Genomic DNA, 24,128 nt, shown 5'->3' with positions numbered 1-24,128 from the left:
AGATCCCACATGCCGCGGAGCAAGAAAGCCCGTGTGCCACAACTACTGAGCCTGCACTCTAGAGCCCGAGAGCCACAACTACTGAGCCCGTGTGCCACAACTACTGAAGCCCGTGCACCTAGAGCCCGTGCTCGGCAACGAGAGAAGACACCGCAGTGAGAAGCCTGCTCACCGCAATGAAGAGCAGCCCCCGCTCACCGCAGCTAGAGAAAGCCTGCGCGCAGCAACAAAGACCCAGTGTAACCAAAAATAAATAATAAATTAATTAATTAAAAAAAATAGAAGATGTACCTACTAACTCATTTCACCATCTTTTATTTTTGATGTATACCTTAAATTTTTTGCCTTATTCACTTTTTTTGTTACACGTTCCTCATGAAAGCAAATTATAAAATGCAAATCTGATCATATCTTGCCCCAGCTTTATCTTCCAAAGCCCACCATCTCCCCAACAGTCCCTAAAATAAAGTATGAACATGAAATACAACAGATAAGACCATTTGTCATTGGGCTTTACCCAGCCTTCCCCGCCTAGCTTCTCATCACTCCCCTCCCTCCACATAGCCTCTCCACACTCCCACACAAAGACTGTGAGATCTTTCATTAAACAATCATGTCACTGTCAATAGCACCTTTTATATCTGTATCTTCAGTGCTCAGGCCACCACTCGTCATCACCAATATGTTCAATATTTTTTTTAACATAATATATTTTTGAATGAAAAACTTACTGTTCCCCAAAGGTGTGATTCTCTTCTATGCCACATTTTGTACATGCTATGTCCTTTCCCTAGGATGGTCTATCTTTCAGTCATGTGATGTTTATCTTGAACATCACATCTTCACAATCTCTCCAAACTGTCTCCAAACTGTCAAGCTTTCTATACTCCTATAGTATCTTATACTATCTTTACCCTAGCAGGCATTATGCAACTGTAGATATATGTCTTATCTCTTTTTTGAAATGACTCATTATATCTTTAGAAAAGTTATTTATATTTACTTACCCAGCTTCTCCTTAGCAACATGATGTACAATTGCTATTGCTTAAAATATATGTAACTAAGGGATGGACAAGAGTCATATTTATAAAAAGTTGTTGCATATTCTGAGTATGGACATACATACAAACATAAACATATATATGGAAAGACATGTGTATATACGTTCTTTCTTTCTTTTTAATACCAGAGGTGTTCTCAATTCTCAAAAGGAATCTGTTTTGAACAATGATGAATAAATTCTTCTCACCCACCTCACTGGGTTATAATTCTCATTTTCCTTTTCATTGTACCTCAGAGTGGTCTCCTTCTTTCATCCAGAAATAGGAAGAGATTTAGACACAGAAATTAGTCCAGCATCATTAAAACCATCTTACTCATTGGAATTTTCTGAAAAGAAGAAAATAATTACTGGGAAATAAATCAGACCTCCCCTCAAGTGCCTTAGAAGCTCTTTGTGACCACCTAGAGGGGTGGGATAGGGAGGGTGGGAGGGAGACGCAAGAGGGAGGAGATATGGGGAGATATATATATATATATATATATATATATAGCTGATTCACTTTGTTATACAGCAGAAACTAACACACGATTGTAAAGCAACTGTACTCCAATAAAGACGTTAAAAACAAAACAAAACAATGTTCACAATTAGGAAGACAAACAGTGTGATTTAAGAGGCACAGAAAGTCTTTCCTACGCCTTATATATATTTCCCTGCGTTAGTTTTGGCAAATACCAAATCCCTTGGATTGAAGAAGTGAGGCAGGTCCCTCTCAGAAGGTAAGGACTATTGAGAAGGCACTGAGCCTTCATAGAGGAAGTGGCTATTGCGATATTTCTTACAACCCAGGAGAGTTACGCTTCCTAGAGGTAGAATTGGTGCTAAATAGAAGTCAGAGGACAAAGAAAGACTTATTATGTAATGGGAAATAAGGCTAGTCCTGTGCATAGGGATGGCTTCTGATGGGATGAAGATATAGAAAGTTTAAACTTTTAGAAAAATATAATAAATATGTTAGAGAAAGGAAAGTAGCAGGGAGTGGGAATGGAAGAAACTATGAGATAGATATGAAAAGTTTAACTTTTAGAAGATTAATTTCTGTTTTAATAAAAAGAGGTCCAAGTCATAATATTCTACCACATGGTTCCTCTGTCAGAAATAATCATGGACCTCTTAGCCAGAGGTCTCCTCTTGACTACAGTTTTTATGTTCTCTAAGAATAATTTTTAGTTCATTCCTGCTTTTCTTCCTTTTGTACATCACAGACTTCCTATTATGTCTGAGATTTCTTTCCACTACTATGTAAAGTAGAATGCCTCAGCTTCAGCTGCAGCTACTGGTCTGAACCCCAGGGCTACAGACCCTCAAAGAACTCACAGACCTGAGGAATACTGTAGGTCCAGATCATCTGGCTTCAGGCAAGAATTCATCTCCCGGTATTGAATTTGGTGGACAGAATTCTCTCCTCTTGAGGAAACTGGCAACAGAGGTTGTAGTTTAGGGATCAGAGGGCCATAATAAAACTTTCCTTCCCTATGTGTGCTTTTTCCCAGCAGTGCAAACACAGCTAATCGTGACCCATGCCCTAGTCTTGTTTCCATTCCATTCTACTACCAAGCTTTACCCTCACGATGCCACAAACTCAAATGTAATAGGGTGAGGCTAAACTGGGTCTCCAGTTGCCATCTTATAACAACCCAGTTTCTTCCCCCAAGGCAGCCAGCAGTCTTCTGTAATTCACTGGAGATTTATCTAGAATCTTTATAACAGTTATCCTTTCCCCCCCCCCCCCCTTCCCCCCCCCCCCCCCCCTCCCCCCCTCACTATAAAGTCCTTTTCATCTTTCGTCTCAACAATTTCAAAATCCTATCCTTGTCAGTAACGTGGTTTTCTTTCAACCCCTCAGACATCCCATTGCCAAACAGAACTTTGTAAGAGCCTGCCTGACTACTTCGCTCCCCTACACTATACTCTTTAATGACTATTAACCTTACTGGGCAACACAGAACTTCATTACTTGTTTCCTCCCTCTTCTTCAGCCTTATCAGGAGCTTCTCTCCTTGAACTCAACTTTGACTTCCCCCCAAAACAATAAACGTTCCATCCTTTAAGCTTCTCTACACCTGTACATTTTTTTCTCTTTCCCTGGAATGCACGTTACCCAGTTCTTTGATCTCTATCTTCAAAATTTGTCTCAAAACCTCCTAGAAGCCTCCAATACTCTCCTTCCCCTTTCAGTAAATTATTCTCTGTGCCCCTTTGCTCCTTATTCGTAATACTGTACAATAATACATTGCAATTTATTTGTTTACATATATATCTCTTCCACTAGACTGGAAATTCCACGAAGACAAAAACACTTGATTATCTGAGTCTGAACCATCTTCAGAACCTAGCACATTTCTTGATGGGACAGTGAAATTAGTAATGAGTATATAGTAGGAGCAAATAAATGTTTGGGCAATAAAGGGGTCATCCTGAACCGTACAAGCATACTCATTCTAAACTATCAATTCTATAATGTCCCAATTATACATGTGGATAATGTATAGCAATCATCAGTACAAGCAGTGGCCCTTTTCTTCTCTGAATTCTTGTTCCCTCTTTTGGGAAACTGCTTAGATCTCTACTAGGTTTCTTCTTTCTGGCCATTTGATACCTGAATCTCATTTTTTTTGGTTTGATTATCCCAAGAAACTTCTTATCCCATAGAAACGTTAGAGACAACATAATGTGGCTCAGACCTGTAAGCCGCTGTCTCTGTCTTCGCTTCTGAATCCACAAGAGGAGTACGGTGAGAGAGGCGAACAGAATGGCCCCAAGGATCCCAAGTGCAACAACGGACGAGCGACCTGGGCACAGGTAAACATCACAAGAGGTAATGACGTCGTAGCTAAAAGACCTGGGTCACCAGTTACTATCCCTCTCTTAAGTCAGATACAGGATTGCTGAAGTATATTTCAAACCCTCAGAACTTCTGACCCAAAGTATCTTAATAAGAGGGATTCTAAACAGTGCAGACAATTAGCCCCATGCTCACAATCCCCTTGGATACCTGTGGCATTTAGTGATCCTTCATTCTTTGCGATTTCTGCAGGAGAAAAGAGCAGAGGCTCAGTTCTGGGAGTAACATATGGAACCACTACGTCTGTTTCCTGTCTGAGGCTTTAGCCCCTCAACCAAGAAAATTACTCCTTCCCACCCAAAACTAGAGGTGCCTAGTTTTTCGTCTCTCTGCACACGGATACATGTAAGTTATGTGCTTGTCCTCAGTGAAGGCCAATGTATAACAACACATGTTTTCATCATTCTTCAGACTGAAACATACATGATTCTTTCCCCACTAGATCCCTGGGTTGGTCCTTCCAGGCCTTCCATAATGCACTTCACGGCCCACCCTCTCTTTGTTGCCAGAGATTCCAAGCTCAGTCCAGATTCCCTGCACTCACCTGAGCACTTCACAGAAGCGTCCTCCTTGTGGCCACAGTCACTGTGGCCCCAGGACAGGGCAGGACAATCCCACAGGGAGGACTCATTCCCCTTGCACTTCACTTCATTGAGCCATATGGGCCCCGTCCCCTGGCCAAACGCCGCCTCTTTTCCTGCCTCCAAAGCTAAGCCACAGCCCAGCTGTTGACACACCACCTGAGCATCGTCAAGGTCCCAGGAGTCATCACATACTGTGCCCCAGGAACCTCCGTGCCAGACCTCCACACGTCCAGAACAATTAGTGGTTCCTTCCTGAAGTCTTATTTTGTCTGAAAAGCCAGAGAGAGACACCTAGATCATTTCTGAGAAGACAAAACTCCCAGGAGGTCACAGGGGAAAAGAGAGATTTGAAACTCTTTTAAAAATCTCTGTTTTAGTAAGCTGGGATGAAGTAAGAGAGTGGCATGGACACATATACACTACCAAATGTAAAATAGATAGCTAGTGGGAAGCAGCTGCATAGCACAGGGAGATCAGCTCGGTGCTCTGTGACCACCTAGAGGGGTGGGATAGGGAGGGTGGGAGGGAGACGCAAGAGGGAGGAGATATGGGAACATATGTATATGTATAACTGATTCACTTTGTTATACAGCAGCAACTAACACACCATTGTAAAGCAATTATACTCCAATAAAGGAGAGAACTTCAAGATGGCGGAGGAGTAAGACTTGGAGATCACCTTCCTCCCCACAGATACATCAGAAATATATCTACATGTGGAACAACTCCTACAGAACACCTATCGAATGCAGGCAGAAGACCTCAGACTTCCCAAAAGGCAAGAAACTCCCCATGTACCTGGGTAGGGCAAAAGAAAAAAGAATAAACAGAGACAAAAGAATAGGGACAGGACCTGCACCTCTGGGAGGGAGCTGTGAAGGAGGAAAGGTTTCCACACACTAGGAAGCCCCTTCACTGGTGGAGACGAGGGGTGGGCAGGGGAAGCTTCGGAGCCGTGGAGGAGAGTGCAGCAACAGGAGTGCGGAGGGCAAAGCGGGGAGATTCCCGCACAGAGGATCGGGGCCGACCGGCACTCACCAGCCCGAGAGGCTTGTCTGCTCACCCGCCGGGGCGGGCGGGGCTGGGAGCTGAGGCTCGGGCTTCGGAAGTCAGATTCCAGGAAGAGGACTGGGGTTGGCTGTGTGAACACAGCCTGAAGGGGGTTAGTGCGCCACGGCTAGCCGGGAGGGAGTACAGGAAAAAGTCTGGACCTTCCTAAAAGGCAAGAGACCATTGTTTCGGGGTGTGTGAGGAGAGGGCATTCAGAGCACCGCCTAAACAAGCTCCAGAGATGGGTGTGAGACGCAGCTATCGGCGCAGACACCAGAGACGGGCATGAGACGCTAAGGCTGCTGCTGCCGCCACCAAGAAGCCTGTGTGCGAGCACAGGTCACTATCCGCACCCCCCTTCCGGGGAGCCTGTGCAGCCCGCCACTGCCAGGGTCCCGGGATCCAGGGACAACTTCCCCGGGAGAACGCACGGCGCGCCTCAGGCTGGTGCAACATCACACTGGCCTCTGCCGCCGCAGGCCCGCCCCGCACTCCGTACCCCTCCCTCCCCCCGGCCTGAGTGAGCCAGAGCCCCCGAATCAGCTGCTACTTTAACTCCGTCCTGTCTGAGCAAAGAACAGACGCCTTCAGGTGACCTACACGCAGAGGTGGGTCCTAAGCCAAAGCTGAACCCCAGGAGCTGTGCAAACAAAGAAGAGAAAGGGAAATTTTCTCCCAGAAGCCTCAGGAGCAGTGGATTAAAACTCCACAATCAACTTGATGTACCCTGCATCTCTGGAATACTTGAATAGACAAGGAATCATCCCAAAATAGAGGCAGTGGACTTTGGGAGCAACTGTAGACTTGGGGTTTGCTTTCTGCATCTAATTTGTTTCTGGTTTTATGTTTACCTTAGTTTAGTATTTAGAGTTTATTATCATTGGTAGATCTGTTTATTGATTTGGTTGCTCTCTTCCTTTTTCTTTGTGTACATTGCTTTGTGTACATTCTTTGTGTACATTGCTTTTTCCTTTTTCTCTTTCTGTGAGTGTGTATGTGTATGCTTTGTGTGATTTTATCTGTACAGCTTTACTTTTACCATTTGTCCTAGGGTTCTGCTTTCTGTCTTTTTTGTTTGTTTTTAGTATAGTTTTTAGTACTTGTCATCAGTGGCGGATTTCTTTATTGGTTTGGTTGCTCTCTTCTTTCTTTCTTCCATGATTATAATTTTTAATGATATTTTATTTATTTTAATAACTTTATTTTATTATTTTTTTCTTTCTTTCTTCTTTTTCTCCCTTTTCATCTGAGCCGTGTGGAGGACAGGCCCTTGGTGCTCCAGCCAGGAGTCAGGCCTCTGCCTATGAGGTGGGAGAGCTGAGTTGAGGACATGGTCCACCAGAGATCTCCCAGCTCCACGTAATAGCAAACGGTGAAAGCTCTCCCAGAGATCCCCATCTCAACACTAAGACCCAGCTCTGCTCAACGACCAGCAAGCTACAAGGTTGGACACCCTATGCCAAAGAACTAGCAAGACAGGAACACAGAGAGGCTGCCTAAAATCAGAATAAGATTGCAGACACCCTAAAACACACCACCGGATGTGGTCCTGCCCATCAGAAAGGCAAGATCCAGCCTCATCCACCAGAACACAGGCACCAGCTCCCTCCACCAGGAAGCCTACATAATCCACTGAAACAACCTTACCCACTGGGGGCAGACACCACAAAAAACGGGAACTATGAACCTGCAGCCCGCAAAAAGGAGACCTAAAACACAGTAAGTTAAGCAAAATGAGAAGACAGAGAAATACACAGTAGATGAAGGAGCAAGGTAAAAACCCACCAGACCAAACAAATGAAGAGGAAATACGTGGTCTACCTGAAAAAGAATTCAGAGTAATGATAGTGAAGATGATCCAACATCTTGGCAATAGAATGGAGAAAATACAAGAAACGTTTAACAAGGACGTAGAACAACAAAAGAGCAAAAAAACAATGATGAAGAACACAATAAATGAAACTAAAAATTCTCTAGAAGGAATCAATAGCAGAATAACTGAGGCAGAAGGACAGATAAGTGACCTGGAAGATAAAATAGTGGAAATTAACTACTGCAGAGCAGAATAAGGAAAAAAGAATGAAAAGAATCGAGGACAGTCTCAGAGACCTCGGGAACAACATTAAATGCACCAACATATGAATTATAGGCGTCCCAGAGAAAGAAGATAAAATATTTGTAGAGACTATCGTTGAAAACTTCCCTAATATGGGAAAGGAAACAGTCAATCAAGTCCAGGAAGCACAGAGAGTCCCATACAAGATAAATCCAAGGAGAAACATGACAAGACTCATATTAATCAAACTATCAAAAATTAAATACAAAGAAAAAATATTAAAAGCAGCAAGGGAAAAACAACAAATAACATACAAGGGAATCCCCATAAGGTTAACAGCTGATCTTTCCGCAGAAACTCTGCAAGCCAGAAGGGCGTGGCAGGACATATTTAAAGTGATGAAAAGGAAAAACCTACAACCAAGATTACTCTACCCAGCAAGGATCTCATTCAGATTTGACAGAGAAATTAAAACCCTTACAGATAAGCAAAAGCTAAGAGAATTCAGCACCACCAAACCAGCTTTACAACAAATGCTAAGGAAACTTCTCTAGGCAGGAAACACAAGAGAAGGAAAAGACCTATAATACCAAACCCAAATCGATTAAGAAAATGGTAATAGAAATGTACATATTGATAACTATCTTAAATGTAAATGGATTAAATGCTGCAACCAAAAGACATAGACTGGCGGAATGGATACAAAAACAAGACCCATACGTATGCTGTCTACAAGAGGCCCACTTCAGACCTAGGGACACATACAGACTGAAATTGAGGGGATGGAAAAAGATATTCCATGCAAATGAAAATCAAAAGAAAGCTGGAGTAAATTCTCATATCAGACAAAATAGACTTTGAAATAAAGACTATTACAAGAGACAAAGAAGGACACTATATAATGATCAAGGGATCAATCCAAGAAGAAGATATAACAATTGTAAATATTTATGCACCCAACATAGGAGTACCTCAATACATAAGGCAAATGCTAACAGCTATAAAAGGGGAAATCGACAGTAACACAATAATAGTAGGGGCCTTTAACATGCCACTTTCACCAATGGACAGATCATCCAAAATGAAAATAAATAAGGAAACACAAGCTTTAAATGATACATTAAACAAGATGGACTTAATTGATATTTATAGGACATTCCATCCAAAAACAACAGGATACACTCTCAAGTGCTCATGTAACATTCTTCAGGATAGATCATATCTTGGGACACAAATCAAGCCCTGGTAAATTTAAGAAAATTGAAATCGTATCAAGTATCTTTTCTGACCAAAACGCTATGAGAGGGCTTCCCTGGTAGCGCAGTGGTTGAGAGTCTGCCTGCCGATGCAGGGGACACAGGTTCGTGGCCCGATCTGGGAAGATCCCACATGCCACGGAGAGGCTGGGCCCATGAGCCATGGCTGCTGAGCCTGTGCGTCCGGAGCCTGTGTTCCACAACGGGAGAGGCCACAACAGTGAGAGGCCTGCATACCGCAAACAAAACAAAACAAAACAAAATCCTCAACAAAATACTAGCAAACAGAATCCAACAGCACATTAAAAGGATCATACACGATGATCAAGGGGGTTTATCCGAGGAAAGCAAGGATTCTTCAATATACGCAAAACAATCAACGTGATACACCATATTAACAAACTGAAGGATAAAAACCATATGGTAATCTCAATAGATGCAGAAAAAGCTTTTGACAAAATTCAACACCCATTTATGATAAAAACCCTTCAGAAAGTAGGCAAAGAGGGAACTTACCTCAACATAATAAAGGTCATATATGATAAAACCACAGCCAACATCATTCTCAATGGTGAAAAACTGAAACCATTTCCACTAAGATCAGGAGCAAGACAAGGTTGTCCACTCTCACCACTATTATTCAACATAGTTTTGGAAATTTTAGCCACAGCAATCAGAGAAGAAAAAGAAATAAAAGGAATCCGAATCAGAAAAGAATAAGTAAAGCTGTCACTGTTTGCAGATGACATGATACTATACATAGAGAATCCTAAACATGCTACCAGAAAACTACTAGAGCTAATCAATGAATTTGGAAAAGTAGCAGGATACAAAATTAATGCACAGAAATCTCTTGTATTCCTATACACTAATGATGAAAAATCTGAAAGAGAAATTAAGAAAACACTCCCATTTACCAATGCAAGAAAAAGAATAAAATACCTAGGAATAAACCTACCTAAGGAGACAAAAGACCTGTATGCAGAAAACTATAAGACACTGATGAAAGAAATTAAAGATGATACATATAGGTGGAGAGATATACCATGTTATTGGATTGGAAAAATCAACATTGTGAAAATGACTATACTACCCAAAGCAGTGTACAGATTCAATGCAATCCCTATCAAACTACCACTGGCATTTTTCACAGAAGTAGAACAAAAAATTTCACAATATGTATGGAAACACAAAAGACCCCGAAGAGCCAAAGCAATCTTGAGAAAGAAATATGGAGCTGGAGGAATCAGGCTCTCTGACTTCAGACTATACTACAAAGCTACAGTAATCAAGACACTATGGTACTGGCACAAAAACAGAAATATAGATCAATGGAACAGGACAGAAAGCCCAGAGATAAACCCACGCATATATGGTCACCTTATTTTTGATAAAGGAGGCAAGAATATACAATGGAGAAAAGACAACCTCTTCAATAAGTGGTGTTGGGAAAACTGGACAGCTACATGTAAAATAATGAAATTAGAACAGTCCCTAACACCATACACAAAAATAAACTCGAAATGGATTAAAGACCTAAATGTAAGGCCAGACACCATCAAACTCTTAGAGGAAAACATAGGCAGAACACTCTATGACATAAATCAGAGCAAGATCCTTTTTGACCCACCTCCTAGAGAAATGGAAAAAAAAAAAAATGGGACCTAATGAAACTTAAAAGCTTTTGCACAGCAAAGGGAAACATAAACAAGATGAAAAGACAACCCTCAGAATGGGAGAGAATATTTGCAAATGAAGCAACTGACAAAGGATTAATCTCCAAAATTTACAAGCAGCTCATGCAGCTCAATATCAAAAAAACAAACAACCCAATCCAAAAATGGGCAGAAGACCTAAATAGACATTTCTCCAAAGAAGATATACAGATGGCCAACAAACACATGAAAGAATGCTCAACTTCACTAATCATTAGGGAAATGCAAATCAAAACTACAATGAGGTATCACCTCACACCAGTTAGAATGGCCATCATCAAAAAATCTAGAAACAATAAATGCTGGAGCAGGTGTGGAGAAAAGGGAACCCTCTTGCACTGTTGGTGGGAATGTAAATTGATACAGCCACTATGGAGAACAATATGGAGGTTCCTTAAAAACTAAAAATAGAACTACCATATGACCCAGCAATCCCACTACTTGGCATATACCCTGAGAAAACCATAATTCAAAAAGAGTCATGTACCACAATGTTCATTGCAGTTATATTTACAATGGCCAGGATTTGGAAGCAACCTAAGTGTCCATTGACAGATGAATGGATAAAGAAGATGCGGCACATGTATACAATGGAATATTACTCAGCCATAAAAAGAAACGAAATTGAACTATTTGTAGTGAGATGGTTGGACCTAGAGTCTGTCCTACAGAGTGAGGTAAGTCTGAAGGAGAAAAACAAATACCATATGCTAACACATATAAGTGGAATAAAAAAATAAAATGGTTCTGAAGAACCTAGGGGCAGGACAGGAATAAAGACACAGACGTAGAGAATGGACTTTAGGACACAGGGAGGGGGAAGTGTATGCTGGGAAGAAGTGAGAGAGTGTCATGGACATATATACACTACCAAATGTAAAATAGATAGCTAGTGGGAAGCAGCTGCATAGCACAGGGAGATCAGCTTGGTGCTTTGTGTCCACCTAGAGGGGTGGGATAGGGAGGGTGGGAGGGAGACGCAAGAGGGAGGAGATATGGGGATATATGTATATGTATAGCTGATGCACTTTGTTATAAAGCAGAAACTAACACACCATTGTAAAGCAATTATACTCCAATAAAGATGTTTAAAAATAAAAGGATTATGATATAAAAAAATCTGTTTTAAAACTTTGCTTATTTAATGTGTATTTTAAATTTTACTTTTTTTTTTCTTTTTCTTTTTTGCGGTATGCGGGCCTCTCACTTTTGTGGCCTCTCCCGTTGCGGAGCACAGGCTCCGGACGTGCAGGCTCAGCGGCCATGGCTCACGGGCCCAGCCACTCCGCGGCATGTGGGATCTTCCCGGACCGGGGCACGAACCCGTGTCCCCTGCATCGGCAGGCGGACTCTCAACCACTGCGCCACCAGGGAAGCCCTAAATTTTACATTTTTACAAAATCCATCTTTTATGAAAGTATATGTCCCTCCAGCAAACTGGGTGTATTTCGTCCTGGACATAAGAATATTAGTGTGACACGTGAAACTAACACAGCATTGTAAGTCAACTATACTCCAATAAAATTTTTTAAAAAAGAATGTTAGTGTGACTTAGGAAATGTCAAATAGATAAAGTTAACATTGTAAATATATAATGTTAAATTCTCTCAAACTGCCAGGTAGATAGAAATCTTCTTCCAGCTTAAAAAGGTGTAGAATGGGAAAATAATTCAGGATTGATCTTTCTGACTGCTTTATATTAAGTGTAACGAGATACTATTTGAAAGAAAAATGGGGCGATTCAATAGTCAAATGCTGAATTACATATTCTCTTCTCCTCATTTGTTCACAGAGATAGCAACTGAATAAAATTTTGAGAAGACCGTCAGAGTATGATAGTTTTTGGGGAAATGATCACTGATCCTGAGTACCTACAGGCCAACTTAAATACAACCCATTACATTATCCAGGTAGAATAAGGATTAACCAAAGTTTACTCATTCTTGCTTAGTTAGATCAGAAGATGCTAGTGGAGCTACAGAATGGAAGTTTCATACAGTCCAACGGATACTCACTGGCACACGAGATCCAGGTCTCCTCTGAGGGGCTGGCCAGTCTCTTCTTCCATGGAGATGATGGGCACTGCCATAAGGTGTCAGGCCCTTTAGGACACTGAACATTGTCCACCCACATGTGTCCGGACATCGTCTTGCCTGAAGATGCAGGGATGATGCTCCCTTTGTCCGCACAGCCCAGCTGCCTGCATACCACTCCCACCGTGGCTGCAGACATGTTACTCTTGCCAACGCTGCCCCAAAGTCCATTGTAAAAAACTTCCAGGTGTCCTGCACAGGTCTCTCTGCTGGTTTCACTGATGAGTCTCAGAGACATGAACTCTGGGGTGAGATAGAGAGTTAGCAGTTTTAAATCTTTTCTGAAGATTCAGAGGACTCTCTCCCTTTACTCTGATGTGAAAATGGATTTAAAAATAGGTACGATACACTAGTAATTTCATTACTAGTAATTCTTTAGAAACTTCTGGATGATTTGGTAGATTTTGTTAAAATATAGTATTTGTTCTATAAATATTTCTGGTTTTCTAGTCTTGGATTTTGTAATTAGGGACCTCTTTAGAATGCCAACAGTGATTCTAAGTTGACTTCTAAACCTTAATCAAAGGCTCAGAGCCTTTTATGAATTACATAGTTTGGATTTTTTTTCTCCCTAAATTACTGTACTTTTAGCTTTCTAACCCTATTCTGTTCATTTTTGGGCAGTTGTCCTTGATAGTTACAATTTATTGAGATACTCAGCCACTAAAACCAATGTTTTATATACATTTCCTTAAAATGAAGTATTTCCCTCTCTGACACTTCACAGTTTTGTTGTGTATGTCCTCTTACCAGATTTACGTCACTGAATGTGATCGATAGCAAAATCTCTTCTGGCGTACAGAATTTGTCACTTCCCTAAGTCAGAGCACTCTTTTTTTCCCATACACTACAACTGAGTACATTTCTGTACTTCACAATGCTTTCTAAAATCTTACCATGTATACAAAACAAGAGCAGTGTCCTGTTACGGTAATTTATCTGTCATTAAAAATTACTTGGGCATGGTGATTATCTTCTTCTCTGTAGAATGTAGCACCAAATGTACTTCTGCTGCCCTTTTTTTTTTTTTTTTTTTGCGGTACGCGGGCCTCTCACTGCTGTGGCCTCTCCCGTTGCGGAGCACAGGCTCCGGACGCGCAGGCTCAGCGGCCATGGCTCACGGGCCCAGCCGCTCCGCGGCATGTGGGATCTTCCCGGACCGGGGCACGAACCCGCGTCCCCTGCATCGGCAGGCGGACTCTCAACCACTGCGCCACCGGGGAAGCCCCTGCTGTCCTTTTTAATCTACTTTACTAATACAGCTATCGTCAAGTGGTGCACTAAATCCTTACCCAACATCCAGCTCCACGTATGTTTATAAAAGAACTTATGATTAGTTTTGCTGTCATTTTCATGATATGCAAACTCACTTCTGAAGTTTTCTCTTTCTGATATAATACTACCTTGCACATGAGGTAGCACTAATTCATCAAATCCACACTTCTGGCAGCCTGAATCTCACAAGTGTTCCCTCTGAGCCTGTATTTTAGGGAATTTGCTCAGATTAATATCCTTCACTACCCTTTGCCCCACCTCAGTCCTTTCTTATACAATTATAATCAATTGTAATTATGCAGAACTTACCTGAGCAGATAACTCCTGCATCCTCCTTATGCCTGCAGTTATGCCGCCCCCAGCCATGGGAATGGCATTGCCAAATACGAGATTCTTTTCCATTACAGTTCACCTCATCCAGCCAGATGGGCCCTGTTCCTTCCCCAAAATGAGCAGAACCGATGGCATTAATGGCCCCTCCACAGCCCAGCTGTTTGCACACCACGTGGGCATCATTCAGGTCCCAGCTGTCATCACAGATGGTGCCCCAGGAGCCCTCATGATAGATCTCTATTCTCCCAGCACAACGCCCGCCTCCGTTTACCAGGCGAAGTTGACCACTCCCTGCAAAGAGAAAATAAAATATAAATGCATTTCTAAGGATTCTGAGATCATTTTCATAGACTGGTCACTGATTCTTACCTATGCAGGGAACACCACTTTCTTCTGAAAAAAGAGAGCTTGTTGGGTCCGAGGATGATAAATTGCACGGGGGTAGCGTCTGACTCTGGTTTCCTGCAAACACCAAACGTCATCAGTCACAAGAGATACAAAAAGTTGGGGTGAGGAAAGGAGGTCAGCTGGAGTGTTAAATAGGTGAGCTAGGACAAACATAGCTTTAGAGAAAGGTGGATGGGTCAACCAGGCTGGGAATGAATCAGGTACTCTGAGAAGGCACATGGTTAAGCACTAAATAATGATGAGGCCCATGAAAATTAAGTTTACTTTCCCTCTAAAAAGATACATGAAGTTAATATTCTGGCACACTTCTCACGATCCCTCAAAACGGATCACTCCCTTTTACTTCTGTTCTTCGCTATAGTTACGCCCTCTCTTAAGGCACACCGCCGTGGGAGAGGCTCACCGTTGGCTGCCCTTTTTCTCTTACCTGAGCAGATTACAGAGGCCACTTGCCCCAAAGAACACAGCGACGCACCCAGAGCAGTCATGGGACAATCTCCCATGTGCCGCTCAGTCCCAGTGCAGTGAAACATGTGCCTCCAGACCTGCCCACTTCCTTTCCCAAAAGGTGCTCCTCTTGGGGTAGAAAGGGCAACTCCACATTTAAGCTGCTGGCAGAGAACATGAGCATCTTCCATGTCCCAGTGAGAGTTGCAGAGAGATCCCCACGTCCCAAGAATCTTGAGCTCCACTCTTCCCTCACATGGGGACTTGCCATGAACCAAGCGAACTTCTGTGTATCCTGAAAGGAGACAGGGCTTTAAAAAGATGTCTGTGACTACCTAACCCTACCCTCTTCACAGTATGGGAACACGTTGAACATGTGCTCTGGGTCTCACTTGAGCAGACTACTCCAACATCCCTGCTGTGTCTACAAGTCCCGTCTGGGCGGGGTGCTACTGGGCAGAGTGAAAGATGGGACTCGTGCCCCTCACACTGGAATTCTTCAGCCCAGATCTGTCCGTTTCCTTCTCCAAAGTGAGCTCCCCCCAGGATAGAGACGACTGTGCCGCATTGTAATTCCCTGCATAGCACGCTGGCCGCTTCCAGAGAGAAGTCAGAATCACAGACGGTGCCCCAGGTGTCGCCATGTTTCACTTCAACACGACCAGAGCAGGGAATGTCCCCTCCGACTAGTCTGGGTTCCCTGTGGGCTGAAAAATAATATTTCAGTGAGAGACAACATGATTCCAAGATTTTCCTTCGTGATGAGAGTGAGGCAGGGAGTGAAAAGTGAGAAAGGGAAGCTATTCTCTCCTCTTGGCTTTTCTGCCTAGAGTTCGGCTTAGCAAATTCCAGACCTCCCCATCCTTCATTGGACCACTTCATCGGAGACAGTTCTGGAACTTTGCCTCCTGGAACCTGTAATTCCTGGAGCATGATTACTCTTTCCTTTCAGTATTTTGCCTATATTAAGCATCACACTGGAGACCACAGATAATGCGTGTCCATTCTCTCTACTTTTTAGCCCTATATGCAGTCCTTCACCCAAGCGGTCTGCCCCAACCATTTCAAATGGTTCTAGGTAAGGACTTTTAATATATCAACACTTCCTGTTTCCAAAATGAACAGCAGACCTCTTCTTCCCTGTCACACTTGACCCGAGATGCTCCTTTTCCCTGTTTTCTCCTCCTTCCTGCCTGACAGTGCTTTATCAGAACCTTTCGTGTGTTCCCCAACCAAAGTTCTATCCTCCTTTCTCATCTTCTCAATGGACATCTTCTCTTAACTGCCAATAAATATGTTTTCATCTATACATTTCTCTTTAAATTTATATGTATAAGCAGATCTACTTGGACATCTGGAACTTAAGGTGTTCAAAATGGAATGAATTATGTACTGACAAGCCCATGGTATTCCTTACTCAACTAATGGTATCCAGGACCAAATTAGAATCACCTGAAATTGGACCCCCTTTTTATCTCCTCATAAATCATGGTAATAATGATAGTAGTGAATATTAAAGTGAACACTTATCTTGTGTGTATATATATATATATATATATATGGCATTTTAGTAAGTATTTAACAAACATTATTTCATCCTTACAATTGCCTTAGGGTATAACTATTAATAACATTCCAGTTTTACAGACAAGGAAACTAAAACATAGAGAACTGTAGTAATTTGCTAAGGTCGCACAGCAAATTAGTGAAGGGCCAGGATTTGAAGCCAGGCAGTATACTAGAGAGCCTAGAATCGTGATCCCCTATAATACACCGCACATGAAGAAGCCACCAGTATGTGTCAGTCCTCCAGCATACTTTTCCTCCATATTTATAGTTACTTTGATGTAATTTGTCATCATATGTCATGTAGACTTTTAATTTATTTATTTAATTTATTTATTTTTGGCTGTGTTGGGTCTTCGTTGCTGCACGCGGGCTTTTCTCTAGTTGCGGCGAGCGGGGGCTACTCTTCGTTGTGGTGCACGGGCTTCTCATTGCAGTGGCTTCTCTTGTTGCGGAGCACAGGCTCTAGGTACATGGTCTTCAGTAGTTGTGGCTCATGGGCTCTAGGGCGCAGGCTCAGTAGTTGTGGCGCACGGGCATAGTTGCCCCGCGGCATGTGGGATCTTAGTTCCCCAACCAGGGATCGAACCCGTGTCCCCTGCATTGGCAGGCGGATTCTTAACCACTATGCCACCAGGGAAGCCCTGTCATGTAGACTTTTGCAATAGCTTCCTAAGTGGTCTCCTAGCTTCTAAATCCTCTTTCCAATAAATCTACACCATGACCAAGAGTGTATTATTAAAGTTCAAATATTTTCACGTAATTTCTTTGTCTTCAAGGTAAGTCGGTGTTTCTTTACTACTTATATAATAATTTATCTTTTTAACAAATATTATTAAGAACCTACAAAATTTTAGGCATTGGATGGGCACAGAGTTCAGTCTATCAGTGAGGATAGATAATTCTAATACTACTAATAATAATCATAACCACAGTAGCTAACATGTATTGATCACTTGCTGTGTAATTCCCACGAGGGAGTAGATATTATTATTATTATCACCATTTTTTTCTTTTGAGGAAATTGCAGCACAGAGAGCTTTGGCAGCTTCCCCAATATCACCCATCTATTCAAATTAAGGGGGGATAATAAGCATTGTTTTCTTAGCATACTTGAAAATACTCTATGATGTCACCTGAAAAGCCTTAACATCTATTACTCTACCAATCATACCGGATACCTCAGCCTAAATGTGCTTTCTCAAGCTTCTGTACTTCTGCAGACACTTTTCTCTCTACTTATTACGTATTTCCCAACCTTATGTACCTGGGAAAAAATTACTTCTTTTCAAGGCTGCTCAGTTTCTCATTAATTGCTCTCTCCTTCAAGAACACATAATTTAGTAGAAGATACACATGTTCAAATAATAATTTGAGTCCAAAACTAGATACATATTTTAGATACAAAACTAACAAATGAAGGAGTCACCAGCTCTATTAAATCTGAACTGAGTTTGATAAAAAGATGAGGAGTTTGCCAAGCAAATAATGTGTGATATGGCATTTAAAGAATACAGTCATGAAATAGCATGATGTAATTGAGAAATTATGGATAATTTACCATGGTTGGAATTTAAAACGTAAAGAAAAGACACACCAGAAATAAAGCTGAAGAAATGGGGCTCAGGTTTTAAGGACATTCTTTGCCGGGTTGAGAGCACACTCATCAAGATAAGTGTGAGTTTCTTTTAACATACTCAGCGGTAATTCAAGTTACGTGCGAGATACAAACTATTTCCTTTAATTCATCTTAAAAGAGAGGAAAGAAAGGAAATGCATATGAAATTGGACTTTCTAAAAGGTATAAGTCTTTTAGAGATGCCTGCTGTTAAATATCACTAATTTTTACGATCCCTCAACATTACTATCAGCATGACACAGATACACTATCAGCCCTCGCCAATTTCCGAAAGTGTTCTAGATCTTACTATATTCTCTGTTATAGAAGCATAAAATAACTCAGCACGCAAAAATTTCACCACTTATCCATTAAATATGTACAAAGCAAGTTCTACCCAAATTTGAGTTGAAGAACACGTTGCTTTCTAAACACAGCTAAGACTTTAAAGCAAATAATGCCTCTACAACACAAATAATGAGATTCTTGAGTCAAGTCCTTGATTTAATCTTGTTGAATCATTATTTGAGCATGAAATTCCTCCAAGATATCATTAGCTAATATTCATATAATCCTATTCCACTTTTGGACAGACCTAAACCTTGGAATAAAAACAGTTTCTTAGATTGAGCCAAATTCAGCTTTCTTTTAACCTCTTGCTCTCTCATCTAGATCAATCTCGAACAAAATAAAACACAACCAGTGAAAAAACAACCTCCCCCCAACCAAAAAAAAGCAAAAACAAATAACTTTCTCTTTAATGGTGAAAACTTGTGAAGCACTTGAAAACAAGTCCCTTCTGTAAGTATCCTCTTATTTCCTTTGTCATAAAATATTTGAGTTCAGGGCAAAAGAGAAATTCTTCTACACAGAAATGTCTTGGAGACTGTATCCTCAGCCTTTATTTCATGAATCTGCTTGTAACACATTAATCTGTACCACAGATTGGCTTCCTTATACCATTTACTCTGTGTACATGGTTAGAATATTGGTAATTTACCCCTTTAAGGGATTTTTTTTTCCTGTTAAACCTATGAGTGCATTTTAACATAAAAGCCATTAATTGAATTTTTGTGCCTGGATTTAGCTCCTTTAATCAATAAGTTAAACTTTCCCTGACATCAGTAACTAAATCTGTATCCATTTCTTTCTGTAGAAATGAAGAAATGGAGAAATGAAGAACAAATATAAGAAAAATTAATTAGAGTTACTTCCTTTTGTTTAGTAATAGATAAAATACACAATATGCTTTAAAGAAGCATTGATACATTTTCATCATTTATTCCTTTCCAGACTCTGAAGAAGTATAAATCATTCTAGTCTCAAAATTATTTTTTAGACTTTAGTAAAATAAAACACAACTCAAATGAACTATTTCTTAGGTTCAGATGTCCTCTACAGCAAATATACAGTCATCACAAACAAAATGTCCGGGATTCAAAGCAATTTTGTGGCCAAAATTCTTAGACTTCTTTGTAGCTGGCTTGTCTAAACTACGTGTCAGGGATAAATTGTTACTTTGTCTTTCTAGTCTTCCAGCTTTACTTAGTTCTGGCCCCTATCAGCCATAAAACCTTGTGCTTTATAAAAGTCTAAGAATTTGAACAGATTACGGAATTCGTAGTTTGAACTTGACAGGCACAGAGACGGTATTTCCATAATTTTTTTCCTGGAAATCTTCTGAAAGTGTCAAGTAAATCAAAAAATAAAATTACAAACTCTATTTCTAGAAAAACAAGGAGAGAGCTAAAATCTAGGCCCCAAAATAAGTATTAATAGAAGAGCTTCCAAAAAGCTACAGAAATATAGTAAGAGAGATTACAAAAGGAAGCAAAGTGCACATACGGCAGATAGCAAACAAAAATATAATTTTGTAAAGAGAGGGGCCCCCCTTAAGTTGCAGATTTATGCTATGTGCGATTTCTATTATAGGCGGCTTAATAGAATCCTAAATAATTCAGAATGTGTTATCGTAAGTGAGGTACTCTAGTAATAAAACCTAAATTTTGGATGTGGTTGAATGGAATTCATGGGCAGAATATACTAATGACTCAGATATTGTAGGCCGGAAAGCTAATAAGTCATGTTATCCATGGTAAGATATTTGGACAAATGTCACCTTGAAAAGAAAACCACGTGCTTACTAAAGCTGAAGACTTTGAGAACATACTGGGAAAAGTGTAAAAAAAGAAAAGTATACTTTTATAAAGGTATAAAGAAAGAAAAATATCAGAATGTTGACATGGCATGAATCCTCCTTGCCACTTTTAACACTTAAGAGAGAGGTAAGCTCAGTCTAGAAGAAGCTAGACTGCAAGAAGAAATGGAAGGATAAATACTAATTTCGTGAGGGAGTGGCCAATAAATTAAGAGGAAGGGCCTGGTCACAGGACAGATCAAAGTACGTAATTTATTCTTTGTTGTTACTTTCACATGGCATTGGGTTAAAGCAAACAGACTAGAAGCCTACTAAGTTTGGAGAGAATTTTTTGCTGACTTTGAGGGCAGCCGACATCGGCTAATGATTACTCAACCCTAAAAGCAATCCAAGGGTCCCTAAATCAGTATCAGCAGAGAGTGGGTTGTGAAAGCTGTGCAGCCCCCGGACAGGTATACTCTCCAAACTGAACTTAGAATTGACTATGAGAAAGATGCACTAGGAAGTGCTGCCCTGAGAAGAGCACCTGGGCTCATGAAGGACAGCGCGCAGAGAGCAGCTTCTCAGAGGGCAGAACCTGGTCTGTCTAACTGGCTCACCAACACATTTCGTCACTTGCAGGGCAACTCATTATCCTTGTCCAGTAGCATTTGATAAATTACTGCAGAAGAACAACTCTAGGTGCTTCTTGGTGACCACAGCACCACCCAAACAGCCTTAAACTTCTTACCTATTTGACTTATTTTAAATGAGAAAAAAAATTTTTGTTTCTTTAGCCACTCAGGTGGTATTTCTTGTAGTTGCAGCTGAACTTCATACTAATTAAATAAAATAAATTAATAGGAAAATAGACAACCCTTTCTAAATTTAGAAGGAAATTATCAGACATACAAACATGCTTACACATTCCCAAACACATGCAAAGGCCCCATAAAGGTCATAGAGTGAGATATGTTTTCAGTTGTAGCATATTACACGACAATAAATATTATGTCATATATAATTATGACAACATAATAACGCATAATATGACTAAGTTAAGGTCAAATACATCTCCCATTTCAAAAAAGTAACTCTATCAGAGTCCTTTTCAACATAAATCCCAATTCTGAGTACAAGTGATGCACCTGGAACAAAATTATTTGTAAAGGTTGAAAGTAAGAGAATAGAAAATAAAGCAACAGGTGAGATATTAACATCAGACAAATTTGATTCAGAACAAAAATTTGGGGGGAATTTCCTGGCGGTCCAGTAGTTAGGACTCCTCGCTTTCACTGCCGAGGGCGCAGGTTCAATCCCTGGTCGGAGAACTAAGATCCCACAAGCTGTGTGGCATAGCCAGAAAAAAAAAATTGTTCAACCATAAAAGACGGAAACCTTATAATACTAAAAAGAGCAATTCACAATGACCACATAACAGTCATAGGAAGTTCTGTGTCCCAGATTCACAGAGCATCAATTCATCAATTATACGATATAGCTACTGGTACACTCAGTGGAAAACCTATAACCTCAAATGGTTATATTAATAAACAGGAAAGAATCAAAATTAATTAAGCATCCAACTTGAGAAGTTAAGTCTCATATCGGGCTCCCCAGCCCAGGGATCCTGCACCAGGAAGACAAGCGCAGGGGTCCTGCATCCCCAGAACGTTTGGCTTTGAAGGCCAGCAGGGCTTACTTTTGGGAGAGCCGAGGGTTGTGGGAAATAGAGACTCCACTCATAAAGGACACACACAAAATCTCACCCTCTCCGGGACACAGGGCAGAAGCAGTAATTTGAAAGGAGCCTGGGTCAGATCCACCTGCTGATCTTGGAGAGCCCCCCGGAGAGGCAGGAGGTGACTGGAGTTCACCCTGAGAACATAGACACTGGCAGCAGTCATTTTGGGGAGCTCATTCTACCACAAGGATACTGGTGTTAGAAAAAGTCATTTTTGGAATCCTCTCTTTAGCTTATTAGCACCAGGACTCAGACCCACTCACCAGCCTGTCAGCACCAGTACTGTGAGACCAACCAATTTATCAGGCAGCAACACCCCTCCCCCACTACTGCCCCTACCAGCAGGCAGGCTTCCTTGAGACATCCTGAGCCCACAGCTACCCTGGAACATGGCCCTGCCCACCAGAGGGCCCAGGACCCAGCCCCACACGACCGTGGGCCGGCACTAGCGCAGGGACCACTAGGACCCTGCAGCCAGAGCCTCTGGGACCCGGCTCCACCCACCAGAGGGCTGGTGCTGGCCCTGGGACAAGCCTTATCCCCCAGTGGACAGACCCCAGCCCTAGGACCACCGTAGCCCCACAACCTGCCTTGTCAGGACACAGCCCACCCACCAGGAGGCCAGTACCAGCACCTCTGGGACCCTGGCCCTGTCCATCAGCAGGCCAACACCAGCTCTGGGATTCCTGGGCCCTATAGCTGGGACCCCAGGACCTGTCTGCCTTCCAGTGGCTGGCATTAGCCCCAGGACATGGCTTCATGCATCAGTAGGTGGGCACCAGCCCCAGGATCCCTTGGACATTGGTCCCACTGACAAGCAGGTGGACACCAACTCTGAGACATGTTGGACCCCTCAGCCATCTGCCCCAGGAACCAGCTCCACTCACCAGCAGGCCAACACTAGCTTTGGGACACCCCGGAACCCACAGCCAGCCATGTCAGGAAAAAGCTCTACCCACCAGCAGTATGACACTAGATCTGAGAACCCTGGCTCTGCAATCACCCATTGTAGAACCTGGCTCAACCCACGGTGAAACAGCACTAGTCCTGGGACACCCCTGGTCTCTGCAGCCAGCTACCCCATGCCAAACACATCAGAAGGACTTGTGCAGTCAACATGGGGGGCACCCCTAGAGCATATAGCTCTGGTGACCAGAGGGGAGTGTGCTGCTGAAAGCATAGGACATTTCCCACAAAAGGCCATTTCTCTAAGTTTGGGAAATGTAACCAATCTACCAGATATGTAGAACTGAAAACAGCAAGTTAGGCAAAATAAGGCAACAGAGGAACATACTGCAAACAAAGGAACAAGATAAAACCCCAGAATAAGAACTAAGTGAAGTGCAGATAGGCAATCTACCTGATATCAAACACAATGGTGAAAAGCTGAAAGCATTTCCTCTAAGATCAGGAACAAAGGCAAGGATGCCCACTCTTGCCATTTTTATTCAACATAGTATCTAAAGTTCTAGGAACAGCAATCAGACAAGAGAAAGAAATAGAAGGAATCTAAACTGGAAAGGAAGAAGTAACACTGTCACTGTTTGCAGATGACGTGATACTGTATATAGAAACTCCTAAAGACGCCACCAAAAAACTACTAGAACTCATCAACAAATTCAGTAAAGTTGCAGGATACAAAATTAATATACAGAAATCTGTTGCATTTCTATGCACTAACAATGAACTATCAGAAAGAGAAATTAAGGAAACAATCCCATTTACCATCACATAAAAAAGAATAAAATAACTAGGAATAAAGCTACCTAAGGAAGCAAAAGACCTGTACTCAGAAAACTATGACACTAATGAAAGAAATTGAAGATGACTCAAACAGGTGGAAAGTTATACTATGTTTCTGGACTGGAAGAATCAATATGGTTAAAATGACCATACTACCCAAAGCAATCTACAAATTTAACGCAATCCCTATCAA

General features: G+C 41.7%; 1 protein-coding gene and 1 long non-coding RNA gene across 2 annotated transcripts in view; one reads left to right on the top strand and one right to left on the bottom strand.

Moving 5' to 3' along the window:
• The window catches only part of CD163 (CD163 molecule), a 35,034-nt gene that overhangs the window by 1,814 nt on the left and 9,092 nt on the right, over positions 1-24,128 (bottom strand). Inside the window, exons 7-16 of the mRNA XM_030834528.3 lie at positions 15,520-15,834; positions 15,108-15,422; positions 14,642-14,734; positions 14,249-14,563; positions 12,587-12,907; positions 4,455-4,763; positions 4,061-4,096; positions 3,750-3,857; positions 2,387-2,482; positions 1,256-1,308 (exon numbers count right to left, since the gene is read on the bottom strand). Coding sequence (XP_030690388.1) covers positions 1,286-1,308; positions 2,387-2,482; positions 3,750-3,857; positions 4,061-4,096; positions 4,455-4,763; positions 12,587-12,907; positions 14,249-14,563; positions 14,642-14,734; positions 15,108-15,422; positions 15,520-15,834 — 1,931 coding nt within the window. The 3' untranslated portion in view covers positions 1,256-1,285. The remainder of the gene's footprint in view (positions 1-1,255; positions 1,309-2,386; positions 2,483-3,749; positions 3,858-4,060; positions 4,097-4,454; positions 4,764-12,586; positions 12,908-14,248; positions 14,564-14,641; positions 14,735-15,107; positions 15,423-15,519; positions 15,835-24,128) is intronic.
• On the top strand, positions 3,723-11,518 carry LOC138842825 (uncharacterized). The gene is made up of 3 exons (XR_011377751.1): positions 3,723-3,867; positions 4,103-4,255; positions 5,087-11,518. It is a non-coding gene; the product is annotated as an uncharacterized lncRNA (long non-coding RNA).

Source organism: Globicephala melas, chromosome 10 (assembly GCF_963455315.2).
Source record: "Globicephala melas chromosome 10, mGloMel1.2, whole genome shotgun sequence".
NCBI classification, from domain to species: Eukaryota; Metazoa; Chordata; class Mammalia; order Artiodactyla; family Delphinidae; genus Globicephala; species Globicephala melas.
The sequence above is the reverse complement of the archived record's forward strand: the minus strand, read 5'-3'. Positions and strand labels throughout refer to the sequence as shown.